Source organism: Trypanosoma melophagium (assembly GCF_022059095.1).
Source record: "Trypanosoma melophagium isolate St. Kilda chromosome Unknown ctg9segment0, whole genome shotgun sequence".
NCBI lineage: Eukaryota > Euglenozoa > Kinetoplastea > Trypanosomatida > Trypanosomatidae > Trypanosoma > Trypanosoma melophagium.
In genome coordinates this window covers 930,557-950,408 of record NW_027125194.1, presented here as the reverse complement: position 1 = coordinate 950,408, position 19,852 = coordinate 930,557, and the positions used below count along the sequence as shown (strand labels likewise).

At 41.1% G+C, this 19,852-nt stretch overlaps 6 protein-coding genes across 6 annotated transcripts; all 6 read left to right on the top strand.

Annotated features, from left to right (window-relative positions):
• Window positions 1-5,114: 5,114 nt before the first annotated feature.
• Window positions 5,115-6,494, top strand: LSM04_001371 (uncharacterized protein; the record flags this gene model as incomplete). Its single annotated transcript, XM_067333088.1, has 1 exon — window positions 5,115-6,494. The coding sequence occupies one exon, from the start codon at window positions 5,115-5,117 to the stop codon at window positions 6,492-6,494; it is 1,380 nt and encodes a 459-aa protein (XP_067185552.1).
• A 475-nt stretch (window positions 6,495-6,969) lies between these two features.
• LSM04_009080 (EF-hand domain) lies at window positions 6,970-7,524 on the top strand (the record flags this gene model as incomplete). The annotated part of the gene is made up of 1 exon (XM_067333087.1): window positions 6,970-7,524. One exon carries the CDS (start codon window positions 6,970-6,972, stop codon window positions 7,522-7,524), a length of 555 nt encoding a protein of 184 aa, XP_067185894.1.
• A 537-nt stretch (window positions 7,525-8,061) lies between these two features.
• LSM04_000894 (uncharacterized protein) lies at window positions 8,062-8,790 on the top strand (the record flags this gene model as incomplete). Its single annotated transcript, XM_067333086.1, has 1 exon — window positions 8,062-8,790. One exon carries the CDS (start codon window positions 8,062-8,064, stop codon window positions 8,788-8,790), a length of 729 nt encoding a protein of 242 aa, XP_067185530.1.
• Window positions 8,791-9,796: 1,006 nt separating this feature from the next.
• On the top strand, window positions 9,797-11,860 carry LSM04_002245 (SET domain; the record flags this gene model as incomplete). Its single annotated transcript, XM_067333085.1, has 1 exon — window positions 9,797-11,860. The coding sequence occupies one exon, from the start codon at window positions 9,797-9,799 to the stop codon at window positions 11,858-11,860; it is 2,064 nt and encodes a 687-aa protein (XP_067185599.1).
• Window positions 11,861-12,136: 276 nt separating this feature from the next.
• On the top strand, window positions 12,137-14,326 carry LSM04_006667 (Peptidase M41; the record flags this gene model as incomplete). The annotated part of the gene is made up of 1 exon (XM_067333084.1): window positions 12,137-14,326. One exon carries the CDS (start codon window positions 12,137-12,139, stop codon window positions 14,324-14,326), a length of 2,190 nt encoding a protein of 729 aa, XP_067185776.1.
• A 3,182-nt stretch (window positions 14,327-17,508) lies between these two features.
• LSM04_004804 (uncharacterized protein) lies at window positions 17,509-18,296 on the top strand (the record flags this gene model as incomplete). The annotated part of the gene is made up of 2 exons (XM_067333083.1): window positions 17,509-17,867; window positions 17,969-18,296. 2 exons carry the CDS (start codon window positions 17,509-17,511, stop codon window positions 18,294-18,296), a joined length of 687 nt encoding a protein of 228 aa, XP_067185701.1.
• Window positions 18,297-19,852: the final 1,556 nt, after the last annotated feature.

Sequence of the window (19,852 nt, the reverse complement as noted above, 5' to 3'; positions counted from 1 at the left end):
TGGGGTAAATTCCTTCTTGTATTATGCGAGTTTATTATTAGGAATGCCGTGGATGAGGATATATATATATATATATATATATATATATATATATATATATATTTTGGTTTTCTTACACAGTGATGCTGAGTTCTACTATTGCTTTCAACAAATGTTCCTGCTAACTCTATCTGTTGGGGTTAGTTTATCTATCCCTCTTGCTGCTGCCTTTTTCTTTTTCTATACGTGGGGGTTTCTGTCAGCTTGCGATAAGAATGGTCGAGTCTTATTGACTTTTATATCTTGTATGGGTTTAACTATTAGGAATATTTTTACTTCTTTTTATTCCTAACAGTGTGCCAATAGTAAGTTTCTGAAAAGAAAATAGTAAATTTTTAAAGTACGATCATGACAACCATTCAGCCTTATACACCACTAGAGTGAAGAATTTGCACTAAGGCTTTCAAGGATTTTGTGCGCCGATATGGTCCATTAGAATTTTCCTTTGAGTTGAGACCTGCGGATATGCCGCAACACACTTTTCATGTTGACAGTACTCTAACTTTAGACGGTGATACTCTCAAATTAAAAATGGGGCCAAACAACTTTATGGACTGGGAATCCGTGTGCCCGTCCATTATTGGTTTTATAATGCCTCGAAATCAAAATTTTCTACAAATTTTCGAGACGACAAATAACTTATTCGGGGCGGAATGGGCCGCACTGGGAGAGCAAGCTCTAAGGCTTCATCAAGAATATAACAGCGCCCGAGCACAGTTAGAACACGAAGCTTTTCGAGCACAGCAAACCGCTAATATACAACTCCAGGAATTACAAAATCAACTGGCACAGATGCATCAACAGGCTAACACGCAAGCCCTACTGGCAGCATCCCACACACAATTAAACCAGACGCTTGAAGAACCACGACAGCTGCAAAATCAGCATGCTGCCACACAAGCGCAATTAAAATCAGCGCTGGAAAACTACAATCAAACGGAACAACCGTCTGTTCTGGGTGAAACTAAGGAACCAAAGATATCACCACCGCAAGGTAGAAATATAACAGGCTGGGCAGGGAAACCAGCGCCCGATTTGCCGGAAAATGAGGAACACCCAAAGTTGGGTCTTCGGGGAATCCAGGAACGCCGCCAACCAACGTGGCTCGAAAGCAGCCGACCTATAGAAAAAATACAGACCTTTGATGGACTGATGGAATTTTTGATGGATACATCACCAACAGAAGTTGTGGCGGCTTATCAGCAACTTTTTCCCAGACTGGTTAATCCCGGTCCTTTTTATCAAGATGCATGGGATATGTTCATACAATGGCTGGACTCCTTTCGTAACGAGGGGATTTCAGAGCAGCTCGTCCATATGGGATGACAGGTATATACACACCTCCGACTAATTCAGGCTGCAAAAGATCACCCAGGCGTGAAGATAACCGCACTACGAGAAGCTTATGAAGAGCCTTGGCAAAAGGAAGATCCAATCGCGCAAGCCGTGAATAAGGTAAAGCGGAAACAGTCATTACCACCGCCGAGTAAGGCTCGGTGTTTCAGATGCGGTCGCATCGGACATTACGGCACGACGTGCTGTGTAGACGCGTACAGAGAACCATTTAAACCAAAAAACGATTACCGGCCACGGAAACAGTGAATACCGGGGCCCGGGCAAATAGGATACCAAAAGAACGTCAGGACGCAAGACTGGTCGCGTCCCCTCAACACCGTGGTTTTCTTTCGAACACATATTCAAACAGCCACACAGAAGATTATAACAGGCAATATACAAGATCAACACGCAACACGACAACAATTACAAGAGGTTTTCCCATCCGATACACTCCCTCCAGGGGCAAAATCCATGAACGATATAACTTTAATTCCAGCGCGCTCTCACGACCCGTACGTCTTGGCGCTGGCATCAGAGGCCAACCGCATCGCAAAACACATGTGGACCCGCACAACTTTGGAACAGAGGGGTTCAATACTGCGCAGGTTCATAGAGTTCGTGGTAAAACACAATTTAGAGGTACAAGAGGAAAACATTCCATTATTTATAGTAAGTTTGCAATTGGCAAAGAGCAGCGCGATTCAATACACGCGTACCCTAAGTACCATGCTAGCATCGCCCAGAACACCCACACAAATGTTTCTAATGGGTTTACGGAAGACGGCGGCACAGGACCCGTTAAAACAGGCACGCCCCATGTTAATATGGGAATTAGATATGATAATCGTTACTCTGACAAAGGAAAAAGATTGGGTGGCATTACGACTAGCGTGGGTTACAGCCAGCCGATGGGGAGAAATAGCACAACTCCAGAAACAAAATTTCGTGCCACACAATCAAGATCCCAATGCCATAATAGTGGATTGGGCAGCACTACCAAAAACATTCACGAGCGACCCTCACAGAGCGGCAAAATACGTGGTAATCGCAGGTGCGGGCGCACGACGCGTCAAGGAAACCATAAAAGGATTGACAAGCGACGAAAAGTTAACGACGCTAACTACGAAAGACATGGAGAATATCCTTCGACCGTACGGAGTGGCAGCTCACTCCATAAAGAGAGGAGCGCTAGCACACGCCGCGGCAGCAGTGATCGAACACGATCTCGATCCACGATTAATAACACAGTTAGGGAAACACGCAGACCCCATGGAACTCCCACGCAGCACGGTGCGATACTTAGGCCATTGGGCCGCAACAATAAACAAGTCCGCACACTTGACATCATTGATGTAAGAGAATTGGAAAAATGAGCTGCAAAAAAATGGGAATTACCAGAATTGACAACGCAACATTTCTGCGCCCCTTTCAAAGGGCATAATATACTGCAACGATCACACCGAAACAGTGTGGCGACAAAAGAAGACGAAACACAATTACCGTTGCAACAAATAGACGTAGGCACGCTTTCCACCCAATGGATAAGAGACCGCCTCAACCATAAGGCCAGGAGGCATTGGGATGAGGTGTGGCACATTATGCAGAAACCCGAATTATACGCCAAACGGCGTGAATCCAACTTACGAATTAATAACGCTGATGCGCAGCGTATGAAGGAAGCAGGCGTTATTTGCACAGCTTCATCACATCCAACCACAGGATGGGTCGTCCCGTTTACGGTAGTGGAGGGCAAACCCTCCGGACAAAGAAGACGTTTTATTGCGTGGCCAAGAGAAAAGAATGACAAGGATGATTATGAGGCCGATGTTCCTCTCGCGCATATTTCAAAGTATCTGGATGTGGTTTACGATGAAACGGCAACATTATTTGATTTAAAGGCATCTTTTTTCCAAGTGGCCTTACCAGTAAACACACGCACAAGTTTCCGTTGCCGCACGGAATCAGGTGAATTCGTTGAGTTCACTCGCCTTTTCATGGGCTATAAATGTAGTCCTGAGATTATAAATACCATTACAAGAGTTTTGGCTGGCGATCCAGAATTGGTATTGCCACAGTGCGCGGCACCCAAAGGGTTAAAAATAGATGTATGGATTGATAACATCCAAATAAGTGGTCCACATCAGAAGGTGGATGCTTGGGGAAAGACAATTCGGAAGAACATGCAACAATGCGGCGCCACCATTGGAGAACAGAAGCTCAACACTAAAGAATATGATTTCATAGGCGTACGTTTCAATCACAAAGACAACACGGTGTCTTTAAGTGAGAAAACAATACAGAGATTGCAACAGGCTCCTTCACTGGATAACACGACAGTCGAAGGACTGGAGAGCACAGTTTCGCGTATGCTGTACGCGGGTGGGGTAAGAGGTGCAGCTCTTTTCCCTTATTATTTCTTCTTGAAAATCGTACTTCGACGTTTATCTCGTTTAAATCGAGGATTAATACGGCCACAAGACCCGGCAAATTTATCACCAACTGCAAAGGACATCGGACAAAGTTGGCTCAACACATTGTTAAAGAACGACCCGGTTCATCCTCCACAAAAGTTGCCTTCCACGGCAACACTCGTCACTGACGCCTCCATGTACGGATGGGGGGCGCTGTTATTCAAAGATTCAGGGGCGTTTTGGCCGCGGGCGGTGCGTGGGAACGCACACCCCATATGATATCTCAAGCGGAGGCACGAGCAGTTCATCTCGCTTTACGCGGTTTTAAAACACATCTACACGGTCCCGTGGATATTTGCGTGGACAATACAACCGTCATGCATATTATGCAAAAAGGAAACACACATTCACAAGCTTTGGTGAAGGAAGCTGACGCCATCGACAGAGTTTTGCGCTCGCACGGTATAAGAGCAAAGTGGTGTTATGCAGCTTTAGAGCAGAACCCGGCGGACGGCTTATCTCGAGGTAAAACAGCCCACTCAGTAGACGTAGCGAAGGGGTGGAACTTGCGATGGGGAGAGCGGGAGGCGGGTTAAAAGGGCTTCTCAGCACTTCCTTTTCGTCAGTTTTTAGGATTCTTTAATAAATAAATATCTGGTACAGTTTCAATTTATTGTTTGTATTTTTTATATGATATGGGGTTACTAGTAGTAGAGTTAAAATTCACTGTTTTCTCTTGTTTCTTCTTTTCTCCTTCTTTTTGTTTTTGTCCGTGTTCGGATGGGTTTCGGTTTCTTAATTCACTGTTGTGTGTTGCTACTTCTCTCTCTCTCTTAGTGTGTTATCATCACTAGTCTTGTTTAATTTCTTTCGTTTGGTTCGATTTGTATTTGATTCCTCACACTATTATTATTAATAAAGTGTGTAGATTCCAAAAGAGAAATGCACTTTCCTTGTAAAGATAGTGGTATGCAAAACACCCTAAAAAAGGGAAAAGAAGAAGAAATCTCTAATAATGTTTTCATCACAAACGACATAAAGGTACCAATAACAATAAGAAGAGAGACAGATATCCAGCGGGAATCGCGAGACCCATCATTTAATACCATGCGAGTCGAAAAGAATCCGAATCCCCCACGAGAGCGTATTGTGCATCTTGGCACTTTGGCTTCCACGATTACACCACTGCATCGTTACTTTTCTTTTGTCCCACACAATAACAACAACAAGAAAAGAAAAGGAATAATAATGAGAAAAGAAGATGTGATGGATGTGTACACACCACATTGCGTTCGTTGTCCAAATTGCAAGGGATGTCAATTGCATATGCAGTTCTGCAGTGGGGCGTATGGAATGCGGCACATGTTGGCATGGATTGTACGCAGAAAAGCACCCAAAACCGGAGAGAAACGAACTATTGAAATGCGTTATCATGTCTCTAAACATATACCACCACCATCTAATCATTATACTAATCATACTACTAATAATGTTCCATGGCATTATGTTTGCCGATTTGAGGTTGGTCCTGTTGTGATCACGCGACATCTCATTTACACCAGTAGAGCAGAGGTGGTGGAAACAATAAGTCGCGGTGCAACATCTCTGGGGAGCTTTGCCGGAATGATATCGCCGCGTCCACTGAACTTCCTCGATGTCTTTTTCGGGATCTTTTACGGTACGAGTGATAGAGGACGGGATAAACGGTATTATTGCATTCTGCAGAGAACGGCAATGCGGGCAGTTGCAGCACAGGCACGGGCATTGTGGGAAAAACTCACCTTTTCACCGGAGAAGCAAAACACCGCGGCATTGGGGCAAAGAACAAGAAGGAATAATAACGAAAATAATAATAATAATAATAATAATAATAATAATAATAATAATTCAACTCCACAACGAGTACAAGTCGATTGGAGATATCCGCCGCTTTTCTTCTCACTGTTGCCAGGCACCCCACAAGGGAAGAATTTGGGTATTTCATTCGTCTTGTGGATTTCCCCCCTTGCCCGTTCCTGCATTACGGCGCATGTGTTGGAAATGGATGAATGGTGGCGGGCCCCACACACATGTCATGTAAACAATGAAGAAGAAAAAGAAGAAACAGTAAAGCATACGGCAATGCATGATGATAACAAGTCAATTTCTTCTACATTAAATGGAAAATGGGAAGGTGAAGTTAAATGTCGTCGTTGTCTTACTCCTGGCAATCACTGGGGACTCATCACACGACGGCATAGGGAAGATAGAGATAAGGTGGTCACTATATTGCGTGTGCGTCGTTCATGCATTAAACGAGAAGTGACACGACGAATAATGCGATCTAACTACATCAACAAGAGTAACAATGACAATAATAATAATAATAATAATAATAATAATAATAATAATAATAATAATAATAATAATAATAATAATAATAATAATAATAATAATAATAATAATAATAATAATAATAATAATAATAATAATAATAATAATAATAATAATAATAATAATAATAATAATAATAATAATAATAATAATAATAATAATAAAGAAATTAAAAATGATGTTGTTTGGGTAAATAAGCAAAAGACGCGAGCCCAGTTTATGGCACTTTTGGTTGCGTACATGATGCGGACAACGGTGTGTGGTCCGTACAAGCAGCGACATCTCACTTATTCTTCCTCATCATCATCATCTACAGTCCTCAACTCTCTGTAGACAATCACACTTTGATTTAAAGGAAATATATTTATGTTCTTTCTTTACTTTTTTTCTCTCTTTTCATTTTTTCATTTTTCTTTTTTTATTATTCACAGCCTGAACATTAAAAACGAGCGGGAATTTCTCCAACTGTTCGTTTCTCTCTCCCTCTCCTCAAAATTTTCACAGTTGTCGTACTACTATAGAGTAGTATTGACCTTGGCTTTTATTTTTTATTTTTATTATTATTATGCCCAGGCATGCTCTCTCATTCCTTTGGGGTTTTATCATTCTCTCTTTTGTTTCCTACTAATCTTTTTCGTTACTATTTTTCTGTTATATATATATATATATATATATATATATATATATATATATATATATATATATGTATATATACATTCATGCTTCTATTATCAATTCTTGTCTTCTTTCTCTTTCTCTTTCTCTTTCTATCTCTTTCTGTTTGTGAAGTGCATTGCCAGCTCCATCAATGAACTCTTCCACTAAAAAACCCCGGGCGTCTTTGCGGTCAAATCATGGAAATTCGCAGAGACGGCCCACAGTAACTCAGCTGGAAGAGAGTAAAAAGGACGGAATTACACTCAAGCGAGCAGATGTAGAGGCGGCCTTTGCCTTTTTTGATGTGCAGAATAAAAAGGAATTAAAACCACGTGACCTAAAGATGCGACTCTCTGCTTTCTATCCTGATATGACAAATAAAGAATTCAAGTTTCTCCTTGATGAGACTACAAATGGTAGCTTTACAGTAGAATCATTGTGGAACATTGTTGAAAACTTTCACGGTCTCCACACATCAGCTGCAGAAAGTTTGAGGTTTGATCCCGTAAAGGAAGCTTTCCATATTTATGATCCACATGGTCAAGGTGTTGTAGATGTTGATGTGCTTGCTGGTATTATGAAGCGTATTGGATTAGGCGAACTTTCGCATGAGGAGATGGAATTACTCATACAAACTGCAGACTTTGATAAAGATGGTAAAATTAATCTTGAAGACTTTCGAAACCTTCTAAGGATTGGAAGGTAAGTCATAAAGTGTAATATATATATATATATATATATATATATATATAGCGGGAGAGAACTTTAATATATGTACTAGTATTATTGTTGGTGGTAGTGATACGAAAAATGCAACGGAGAAATAAAAAGAAGATTTTTTTTCGTTTTTCCATTTCATGCTTGTCCTGCTTTCTTATATATATGAAGTATCTCTTTGCTAACTGATGATAGCAAAAAAAAAAAAAACAAGAAAAACAGCAAGAAGAAGTCCCCCCTGCTTGTATGTAATATATGGGATATAAGTATACATTTATATTGGTGGAAATAGAGCCAAAAAAAAAGAAAAGCATCACATGTGGTTGTATGATCTGTCCAAGTAAATAATAATGATATTTGTATTATATATATTTTTTATTATTTTGGTTATTTTTTCCCCGTATTCTTTTTCCTCACTTTCGGTGAACGCAAAAGGAACATTTAAACGAAACAGAAAATAAGCACACAGGATTTGTACAAAAAAAAAAAAAAAAAAAACGAGTTCAACAACAACAAGAAAAAAAAAATGGCCGTTGCAGCAAGAACCAGTGAAAACAATGAATCTAATTTGATTGAACAACAGCTACTGAAGGAATACCCAAAATTTCATTTAATCCCTCAAACCCTACAGTTGCGGTTTCTCTTCACCATTATTCGTGATAAAAACACCACACGCACAGACTTTGTATTTTACAGTGAACGTATTATACGTTTGGTGGTGGAGGCTGGGCTTGAACTGATCCCGATGTGTGAAAAAGATGTGGAAACGCCTACGGGGTGCACGTACCACGGTTGTGTTCCAGATGAAAGTGGTATTATTGGCATTAGTATTCTCCGCGCCGGGGAATCCATGGAACACGCCCTGCGTGAAACATGCCGTGGGGTTCGCATTGGAAAGATTTTAATTCAGCGCGATGAAACCACGGAGGATAAGCGGCCGGACCAGCGGTATAATTACAGCAAGATTCCAAAGGATGTGGCCAGCCGTCATGTGTTGCTGCTTGATCCCATGATTGCCTCTGGCGGCACTGCCATTCGTGCCACGGAGGTTCTCACTCGCGAGTACGGTGTTCCAGAGGAGAATATTATCTTTCTAAACCTCATCACATGTCCAGAAGGCATTCGTCGATACCTGCAGACGTTTCCAGGAGTTCAGGTAGTATCTGCAGCTATTGATGAAACACTTAATAAGGAGAAATATATCTGCCCTGGTCTGGGAGATTTCGGGGATCGTTTCTTTGGTACACACGAATAGACCTTTAAATGAGGCAGAGAAAAGAAGAAAGAAAAGAAAATGGATCAGTGGCTAAGGTTTCAATCGTACTCTTATGGTGGATGGATAAAATGATATTTCGTTTCCTTCATTTTTTTTTTTTACTATGGGAGCAATGAGCTTTGCTCTTTTAGTAGGTAATAATAATAATAATAATAATAATAATAATAATAATAATAATAATAATAATAATAATAATAATAATAATAATAATAATAAACACAATAATAATAATAATAATAATAATAATAATAATAATAATAATAATAATAATAATAATAATAGTAATAACAAAAACTAACAAAACGTTGTTTTTTCTTTTTTTTTCTTTTCTTTCCTTTTCCTTTTCTTTTCTTTTTTTTCCTTTTCACGGACAAGCGGACCAATTTGTTTTCAGGTTATGGTCCCTTTGCACTAGTTCTTCTGAGTCTGTAAATTAAATTCCTATTGTTGTTGTTGTTGTTGTTGTTTTTCTTTAAGAATTTCCTAATATGATTCTGGGGAGCGAGATAGGGAAAATAAGTTAAAACGTGAATTACTATATGTTAAAAGAATCAAGGGGGGAATGTATAGAAATTCATTTGGTACCTTGATCTTCTTGAGGCATAAAAGTTTTTAATGTATTTTCCGTATCCCACAAAAATAAGGGAAAAAAGAAAACAAACAAACAAAGGAACAATAGGGGTTTTCACTTTTGAAGCTCCACGTATTGGGCGATGATGATGATGAAATTTACTTGTGGGTTTTTTTTCTTTCCTTTGTTTGTGTCTGGAAGGGGGGATGCGGTGGAGGGAAAGGACGTTTCTTCTGTCTTTTCCTCTTCATCCCTTCTTCCGATTGATTTCGTGTATTACTTCTACCATTTCATTACCTCTATCTTTTCTCTCTCTCTCTCTCTCTATATATATATATATATATATATATATATATATATATATATATATGTATAACTGTGTAAAGAAGGTTGATTCCTGAGAATTAGTAGAAAATGAGTCAAGTGGAAGCTGAAACGGCAGCGCAGGCCAAAATGAAACGTGAGGCAAATGCGAATTTGGAGCCGTGGAGAAATGTACTGCTGGCCTTATCAAAGGCATTACCCCCAAACTGCGGCACGATGTCTGTGGAGAAGGTTTTAACGGACCTGCAAGAAAAGAATGATCCGCGTGTGACGTCGATGCTGGATACACTAAAACAAGAATTAAGTGATCGGGTGTGTGATACAAATGAGGAAGAGGCAGAAAAGTGGAAAGATAGGGGAATGGAAGCGTATAAATCAGGAAAATTAGAAGAAAGTGTGCTTATGTTTACTCGTGGAATGATGTATGCTAAAGGAGATGTAACATTAGAAGGTCTTATTAGTAATCGAAGCACAAGCTTCTTTGCACAAGAACGTATATTGGAATCACTTATAGATGCTCATACAGTTATTACAATGAGGTGTAATAATTGGGAAGCGCTACAACGTCGTGGAATGTGTTTAAAAAAATTGGGATTTGAAGAAGAAGGTAAAAAAGATTTGGAAGCTGCAGCTAATAATAATATAGAATCTGCAAATGGAAAAGAAGTTTTAAACAAAATTCTTCAATCAAATACTCTTGTTGATAGTACTAGTGGTAATAGTAGTGGTAGTAGTTTGTTTTTACCTGGGATAACAACAACATCAACAACAGCAACAACAACAACAACAGCAACTACTACTACTACTATTCCTATTTCCACTGAGCTCAGTGGTGTTTCTGAGGGAAATACAAAAGGTGTCGTTGCACAAACGCGTATAGAGAGTGGTGAAGTTATGAGAGAAACACCAATTGCACATGCCTTATATGATGATCATTGGGGTATTCGGTGTTGCTACTGTTTTCAAGTAACACGTGTCTTATATCCCGGAATACCTTATCGAATGAGGGGAAAAGTATCACGAGGATTATTCTGTAGTGAATCTTGTGCTAATGCTAGTTGGGAACGTTATGGTCAATATGAAACTAGTAATCCATTTTTTCAAATATGCCCTGTAGATGCTTTAGTGGCAAGTCGTATGCTTCGTGGTGAAAATAAAAAATTTAATCTTAATTCACTTCGTGGAAATTTTTCGGGAGAACTTTATCCCGCTTCTGTTATTGGAGGATTTGAAACGGCTGTAAGTCTTATTGGATTAGTATTAGGTGCAATAAGTAAAGAAGAGGTGGATCACTTTCGTTTTGCCCAACGTCAAGTTATTCTTTCTGGATTTGAAGTAAGATTTTTTACAGGATCTCCAATTACAATAAACACCGAAACAGGAGAAGCTTTCATGAGTGATTCTAGACCTATATCTGTAGGAAAAGGAATATATATAACTGCCACACGTTTTCGTCACTCTTGTGATCCAAATTGTTTTCTTTCGTTTGTAGGAAATCCGCTGGATTGTTCCTTATCTCTTACCATTCGTGCTATTAAACCAATTTTAGTGGGAGAGCAACTTACTATAGCGTATTATAATATGACGAGTTATAAAGCTGTGAGTGCCCAAACCCGTCAACGTGCCCTTGCTGAACGTTGTGGGTTTCTTTGTAATTGTTCTGCATGTACGGATAATAAAGATGAAGGTGTAACGTTAGAAAAAAAAGAGTATTATATTAAAGCGGCTGATTTATATCAAAAAGGTTGTCGTTTACTACGTGAGGGTCAATATGATGTAGCCGTTACGGTTCTTTCTCAGAGTTATAAAATCGCTATGGAACACTTGTGTCCACCTCCTCGACCTCCACAGTCTATGATTCCAAAAACCCACATGGCCCTCGCAAGGGCGTTTAATCATTTAAAAAATAATAAAAAATGCACAGAACATCTTGAGGCTAAAGTAGAAACAGAAAAGGCTATTTATGGAGGAGAAAATCATGTGGAGTTTATTGATGATTTTATTCGTCTAGCCTTTTTTGAACCTACTGAAGAAAAGAGGAGAATGTATGCAGAAAAGGGAGTGGAATTGTTACGACGTTTTTATGCACCATCAAAGGAGGTTAATACTGTAATAACTCGTATACAATCCTTTGTGGTGCGACACCATTCTTGATATGAGAATGTGTTTATTTATTTATTTCTAAAATTAATATTACCTTGATTGATTATAGTTTTATTATTATTTATTTATTTATTATTTCATTCTTCTTTATATTCTTGCTCCTTTTTCTTTCTTTCTTTTTTCTTTCTCTCGTGTTTATGCCTGTGTTCTTATATATAAAGAAAGAGAGGGGGAGATAGAGAGTGTATATATAAATATAGATATATTTATATATACACCTATATTTATATATTTATACATATAAGAAAGGGAAAACGGGAATTTGAAATGTTTCGCCCTTTGCGATATGTGGGTGTTTCTCCTTTCGCCGTGGCGATGCGGGCGCAGAGACAGTTCTCTGCCACAGGTGGTAATGGATCAGATCGTAATGGAGAAAATCAACCAAAAGTGAATGAAAAGAAAAATGGGAATTCATGGGAAAAACAATCTCCATCTAATAATAATAATAATAATAATAATAATAATAATAATAATAATAATAATAATAATAATAATAATAATAATAATAAATCAACCGAAAATTTATTATCTGAAAAACCTCATCCTAAAGGATTTGATGCTTTTTATTCTAGATATATTCTGGGAAAAATGTCCTTTACTCGTATTCCTGCAGAATCTGTTAATCGTGCATATGCCATGTCACCAGATGAACGTATTTTAACTGCCCAAATAGCTGCTAAAACTTTAAAATGGAAACGTATGCGTCTTCTTGTAATAATGTGTTTCCTACTTTCGGGGGTAGTTTTAACAAGAATTTATATTGCAAATTCATATATTAAAGGAAATATTGAAAATTATACAACAGTTATTGTGGATTTGGCAAAACATACTGCAGGTTTTCTTAATGAAAAAGGTGAATTTCTTGGAGTTCGAAGTTTTGTTGATTACAGAACATTTGAATCTACATGTGATAAGGATAAAGATATTCTTGTTTTATTTCATACTTATTATCCATGGGTTCCTATGTTATTATTATGTCTTTTACCTATTTTAGCCTTGACAAATTCGGCTTTTAGTGGTTCTGCAAAATTAGCATCTGTAGCAGCAGAAAAGAGTCGATTTAATTTTAAACGTGAATTTTCTATTTCTACACGACTTGGAGATGTTGCAGGATTAACGGAAGCAAAACATGAGGTAGTAGAAATTATTGATTTTTTAAAAAATCCTGCTCGTTATCAAGCTCTTGGAGCTAAATTACCTAAAGGTGTACTTCTTGATGGTCCTCCTGGAGTTGGAAAAACTTTACTTGCTAAAGCTGTAGCAGGAGAAGCTATGGTACCTTTTCTTAGTTGTACTGGAAGTGAATTTGAAGAGGTTTATGTTGGTGTTGGTGCACAACGTGTTCGAGAACTTTTTAAACAAGCGCATGAATGTAAACCGTGTGTTGTTTTTATTGATGAAATTGATTCATTTGGTAGAAAAAGAAAATCTGAATCAGGAGGAGGAAGTTCAAGAGGAACCTTAAATGCTTTTCTTTCAGAATTAGATGGTTTTAAAGATGCTACAGGAATTATGGTATTAGCTGCTACCAATCGTGCAGATATTTTAGATAATGCTTTAACTCGATCTGGACGTTTTGATAGAAAAATAACTTTAGAAAAACCCTCTCATAAGGATCGAGTAGCTATAGCAAAATTACATTTAAAACCATTAAAACTTGAACCTTCAAGTAATTTAGATGGTTATGCAGAAGCCCTTGCCGCCCTTACACCAGGATGTAGCGGTGCAGATATATTTAATATTTGTAATGAAGCTGCTATTCAAGCTGCTAGAGAAGAAAAAGATTTTGTTTCACATCGTCATTTTCATCAAGCAGTAGAACGAATTTTAGTAGGATTGGAAAGGAGTGCTGTAAAATTAAATAAAAATGAAAGAGAACGTATTGCTTTTCATGAAGCAGGTATAGTTATTCTTCATTGGTTTCAAGAAAAAACAGATCCAGTTATTAAAACTACTATTCTTCCAAGAGGGCGTCATCGAACAGGAGTAACTCAAAAATTACCACAAACTACATTTATTTCTACTCAAGAACAATTAATGCAAAATTTAGTTGCAAAATTAGGAGGTTATGTATCTGAAGAATATTTTTTTCAAGATATTTCTTCTTCTGCAGCAGAAGATGTAAAAGCTGCTACAGATAGAGCTCGTTTTTTTGTTTGTACTTATGGAATGGATCCTGAAAATATAGGACATTTTGGATACGATTTAAGTGATTCCAATAGTATTCAAAAACCTTTTGGACCCCAAAAAGAAGATGCTATTGATGGAGCGGTCCTTCAACTTATAACAGTCGCATTAGAAAATGCACGTTTAATTTTAGGACAACATATTGAAAAGACACGTGCTTTGGCTGCACTTTTAATGCGTCAAGAAACCCTTTCTGCAAGGGAATTATGGCTCGTTTTGGGAGATCGTCCAGTAATGACGAAAGAATTTCGAACTTATCTTGAAAGTTAAAATTTGAATATATTTTTTAAAAAGGATAAATATTTTAACAAGGAAAAAGTTTCACGTTATTTTTGTTTCTTCGTTTCTTTTTTTTTTTCGCTCTTGGCGGTTGCGTGTGTGTTTTTGCTCTTTTTTTTTGTTTTGGATTTTTGTTTTCCGCTTTTGTTTCCTTTTTCTTTTTCTTCTCCCCACCGGACGGGGGAATAGGAAGTCTAGCGGCGACAGCGCTTCGACAGGGAGGGGAAAAGGAGGGGTTTGAGGAAACCCAACCGGGGCAATCAAGAAAAGAAAAAGGCAAACCGGGTTCCATTTCCCTCTTTTTATTTGCCGGTTGGGGGAAGGCGGCGTGGGGTGTTGGTTCCTTTCTTCCTTGACTCCTCTGGTTCCCTTTGGTTTTGGGGAAATTTCCCTGCAAAAAAAAAAAAATATAGGGTGGAAAAATACGCCGGTCGGGACTCGAACCCGAGACCTTCGCCGTGTTAAAGCGACGTCATAACCACCTAGACCACCAGCGCTCGCGATATTCTGAATAGGTTCCAAGTAAGGTATAAAGCAATTAAAGAAGAAAAAATTTTACATTTTTTTGGAAAACTTTTTTAAACATATTAATAGTTCAATCTCAGAGTCTCTTCCGTGCCTTCTGTAGCTCAATTGGTAGAGCATGTGACTGTAGAATTAAAAAAGCAGATATCACAGGGTCGCTGGTTCGATTCCGGCCGGAAGGAATGCCTTTTTCTCCATTCTGCGTAATGAATTTTTTTCATTTATTCACCGTGGTGTGAAAAACTGGAATAAAGCCAAAAAAAAAGGGAAAGAGAGAAAACAATGCGATCGGTGAGGCTCGAACTCACGACCTTGGGATTATGAAACCCACGCGCTGCCGACTGCGCCACGCTCGCTTCAATCGGGTTCGAAGAGTTCTTCAAGAAAATAAATAATGATAATAATAAATTAATTTAATAAATAAAACTATATATATGATTTCTATTTTTACAGATTGCATCTCCGGTGTGGTATAGTGGCTAGAACAAGCGGCTCTCACCCGCTAGACCCGGGTTCGATCCCCGGCATCGGAATCTTTTCGGAAAAAAAAAAGAACTGACGAAATTCTTTTGTTAATTTGTTCTTTTTCTTCTTGCGAAAACCGTCGACAGCAGGGTTCGAACCTGCGCGCGAGATCGCATTTGATTTCAAGTCAAACCCCGTAACCACTTGGGTATGTCGACACACGGCGGAAAGACACATATAACGCCTTAAAAAAACAAATATAGATGAAAAAATTTATTTATTATTTAAAAAAAATAACATTTTTAAAACCAAGATTAAAGCCATGGCGGTGTGGCCGAGTGGTCTAAGGCGCTAGATTTAGGCTCTAGTCTCTAGGGGCGTGGGTTCGAACCCCACCACCGTCAAGGGATTTTTTCCCATCCCAAAAAACTTTCGAAAAGAATGGACTCGCCTTAGGTTTATCGGAAGGCAAGAAAAAATTTTATGGGTTTTCATGATGGATAATGTTTATTTCTTTTCGTTTTCGCTGCTTGTCCGGCTTTGTCCCTTACGGGAGGCCCGGCCCTCGCGCCGTCAGGAGGGGGGCGGGTTTTAAGGGAGATCTCAGCGCTTCCTTTTCTTCAGTTCTGTTGTCTATTGGTGGAAGGTCCGCTCGGAAGGGCAATACAATAGTGCATTATGCGAATCATCGGGTATGCAAGGATAGGCAAGAAGAAATAATATTTTCCCTTTAGGTTTCCGAACCTTCCCCCAGAAAAACGGATTAACTCGCCGCCTCAGGCGCATGCACAACGCAGAATGCCCTCCCACTGAAAGAAAGCGCCCAAGAGCAGATGAACCAATACCAGAGGGATCAGCATTTCCATTTGACAAATGTGAAATGATAGCGCGCTCTAAAACAGGCCTCAAAGCCCACATTCGAGCACGCCATCCTGAGGACCCCAGCAAAGACGCACCCGGCACGCAGTTAATCCCACAGCCAGCATCGCTGCGCTGTGAATTTTGTCTGAGGGATTTCGGTACCTGGGAGCTCTATCGTACCACAGAATTTAAACACCCGCCTGGAACTCCGATATTGCCGATTACAATAAATGTAACATTTCCCAGAAATAAGAAACGTCAGCGAGACTCGTCGCCACCGGAACGTGAGGACCACGGCAAGGTTCAGTGCGGTGTGTGTAAGAAGTTCTACGCCAACATGCCTTCACTCGCCATTCACTGCAGAAATTTTCACCATGGCGAAGGCATGCCTGCCAAAGGGGCAACCAAATCCTCCCGAAGCAAGGGCGAGAACATAGACCTTGCGGCCCTGATTTGCCCCACATGCAACAGACAATGCATGAGCAAATCAGGCCTCACACAACGCCGCATTTCCCAGCATGGGTATCGGCATATTCGCGCGCATACTAGCCAACGCAACGGCTGCGAAGAAACAGCACTGCATCTCTTGAGTTGCCCCGCCCTTCGTCCATTGCGAATAAAGTATGCTATAACAGATATCCCTCTCCAGAAACTGTGCTTTTCTAAACAGTTAGCCCAGTTCCTTCTGGCAGTGGAGCGGAACTATGCGATACCGCAGACTTCGCGGTCCAGAACCCCTACGCCTCCTTCCTCCAACCCTGTAAGGCCTCTACACCCCTCTAAGGCCAGCGACGAGCTCGATTATGGAATCCCTGACAGAATTAGTCGAAAGAGACATTTATCGCGATCCCCAACAAGCAACAGAAAACAGAGGAGATCATTTGGGCCAATACATCGACTAAAAAGCCAAAAATAACAAAAATTAATAACAAAAGGAGAGTGGCCGACGGGCTCTGGGAAAGGATGGTGGGGGTAGAGAATCTCTCGTAGACTGTTTACCGTTCATGGGCTGGTTATAAAAATAAAATAAAACAAAACTTGAAAATAACAAAACTCAAATAATAAAAACCAAAATAACAAAATAAATATTAGAACAGCTTGAGGATCCCACAAAACGAAGGGATTTTTCTCTCAAGCACCGCTCTTCATAGACAGCAACCCTGGTGCTCTACAGTGAGAAGCTGATAGCCACACCGTTGGGGTAAAACCCATAAAGGCACGAATAAAAAATAAAAAAATGGGGCTAAGCTTTCATTGTCGTTTTCTGTGCGTGCGCAGTCCTCGTTGTAAGGCGGTTCTCTTCTTTAGGGGGTTCCCCTTGCATGCCGCGCACCTCATCGCCAGTGTTCAGCTACAATCCTGGAGGGACGTGGGGCGCGCGTTGCATGTTCAAGACGAGGTTTTCTCGGATGCCCTTGACCCACGGTTGTGTGTGTGCTGCCCACGGCTCGGGCGCAATGACGCGAGAAGGATTTCGGGAATGTAAGGGAAGGAAGGGGTTGCGCCATCGCCCTCCTTCCAAGACGGCGGTGGGGTCACATCTTCTCCCGTCGCCGCCCCGTCTTTTCCGCCAGGACGCCAGCGATGTCGAGGCCACAGCGTCGTCTGCTTCATCACCGTCGCGGGGAAAAGTAAAGGGCGAAAACCGACAACGAGCCCCACGACGAGCGGCTCGCGCCTCGTGCAGACTGGTTGCCGGGTTTCATCCTTTCCCCTCTCCTTCTCACCTCCTTTCTCTCTTTCAAGTTCAAAGTCCCTGAGCATGATATTTCAGGCCTCAAGGTTCAGCGCCTCGGGACGTAAAGTGCCCCTCGAGCCCCGCCGAAGCGAAGCATGCCGCTCATGCCAGCCCATGCATGTTCTCTCGTTTGGAGAGGGACGCAAAAAGTGGTTGTGTTTTTGTGTTGGTGTGTTGCTGTGTGACGTGCATGTTTGGAGTGCATGCCGCGCCGCAACTGTCGTCGGACAGGAATTTCGACCAGGCCAACGCGATTGCGTTCGGAGTGCGATCCCGTTCAGGATGAGCCTCCAGGCGTGCTTGCATATAGGTGCCCCACGCCGCCGTGAGCCTTCGCGTTTGGAATGCCCTTCCCCCGAATGCAAGAGTTGAACGCTGAGCGTGAGCCACGCAAAACAGGACGGGATGCGAGTTTGCGTGGAGGAGAGGAAAGAAAGGAGGCACGGTGTGTGAGGGGAAGAAGTGTGGCATGTCAGTCCCGTGCCTGTGTTGGGTGGCTTGGCGAAAAGAGGTACAAGGATCACGTTGTGGTCAATGCAAATGCCTCGATGGTTCACATCACATTCCCAAAAACACACAGTGATAGAGAGAGAAAGAGTGGCGGGGAGGCACGGCACACCAACCATAACAACCGCACACGTTAACTGCAGCCCAATCAACAACAACAGAAAAAAACAAGGAGAATTGCAAACACACCACAGAGTCAGAGCAGAATCAAACCGCACACATGGCTCCACGCTCTCTTCGCCCAGCCCCTCACCATCACTTCGCCAGATTGCAACTCACAACAGAGGGAATCCCAACAGTGCACTCATGTGCGGCCCCAATCACACAACGCGAAGGAACCGCACCTTCACTCCAGCCCCTCAAACACGCGGCGGGGGATGTCGCCACGCCGACAGTTAGCGCACCGCAAACATCAGCGTCCAGCAGAAACACACCAACCACCGAGAATCCGCAGTGGAGCGGTACGGCAACACAGAGTTTCCATCTCACCCACATGCTCATGCCAGAGAGGCACCGCAACATCCACTAAAACCCTACACTGAGCCACGCACCTGCAGAGGGGAACAGAAAACACAAGAAAAGAGCAACAAAAAAAAGGATACCAACAGCACACAATAACACTCACAATACAATAAACACAGCCAACACTCCAAATTAGAGAACACCATTCGCCCACAGCAGCACACATCAAGGCACACCCCAAAAAGAAAAACAAACCCATTACGTGAAGCCGAAGCGGATCAGTCTCAGTCCCTCCCCGCAGGCTGCAGTCACTCAAGCAAGCCACACACCACAAGGGCAGAGAAATATGCTCGTGGCCATGCCGTGAGTGACACCACCAACAGAGAGAGAAGGCGAGAACGAAGAAATGTGTTTTCATTACCTGGGCGCTGGGAGGAGAAACCCCAACACACACAAGGACACACATAGGAAGGGCACTCTCAAACACCCACAACCCACCAATATCTTTACCAAAATAAAAATGTAGAAAAGAGAGTGACTGCGTGAGGCAGACACAGTAATAGAGCAAAAATGAAAAAAAAACCAAAAGAAATTCATGACTTAATGTGGCTGCGATGCCTGAAGACAGTCACATCCACTTTATGTTTCATAACGAGTATTTATTATATGGTAAAAGTATAGTGACCAAGTATTCACTGTTTGCATAGCCTGCAGCTTGCAATTAGCAATGAAAATAGGATCATTACAGAAAAACCAACACACAAGGTGCATGGGGAAACGCAAAAGAGAAACACACAGCTGCACACACACAGTGCCAATTAATAATGAAAAGAAAACACACACAAGGAAAGAAGGGAAGAGTGTATATAAAAGAATTGGTCTGTTGAGGACTGCGTGCCTGTCCTGCTGCACGGTGCGGGAATCCACAAAGCACCACGCCCATTGGTTGGCTTGAGGAG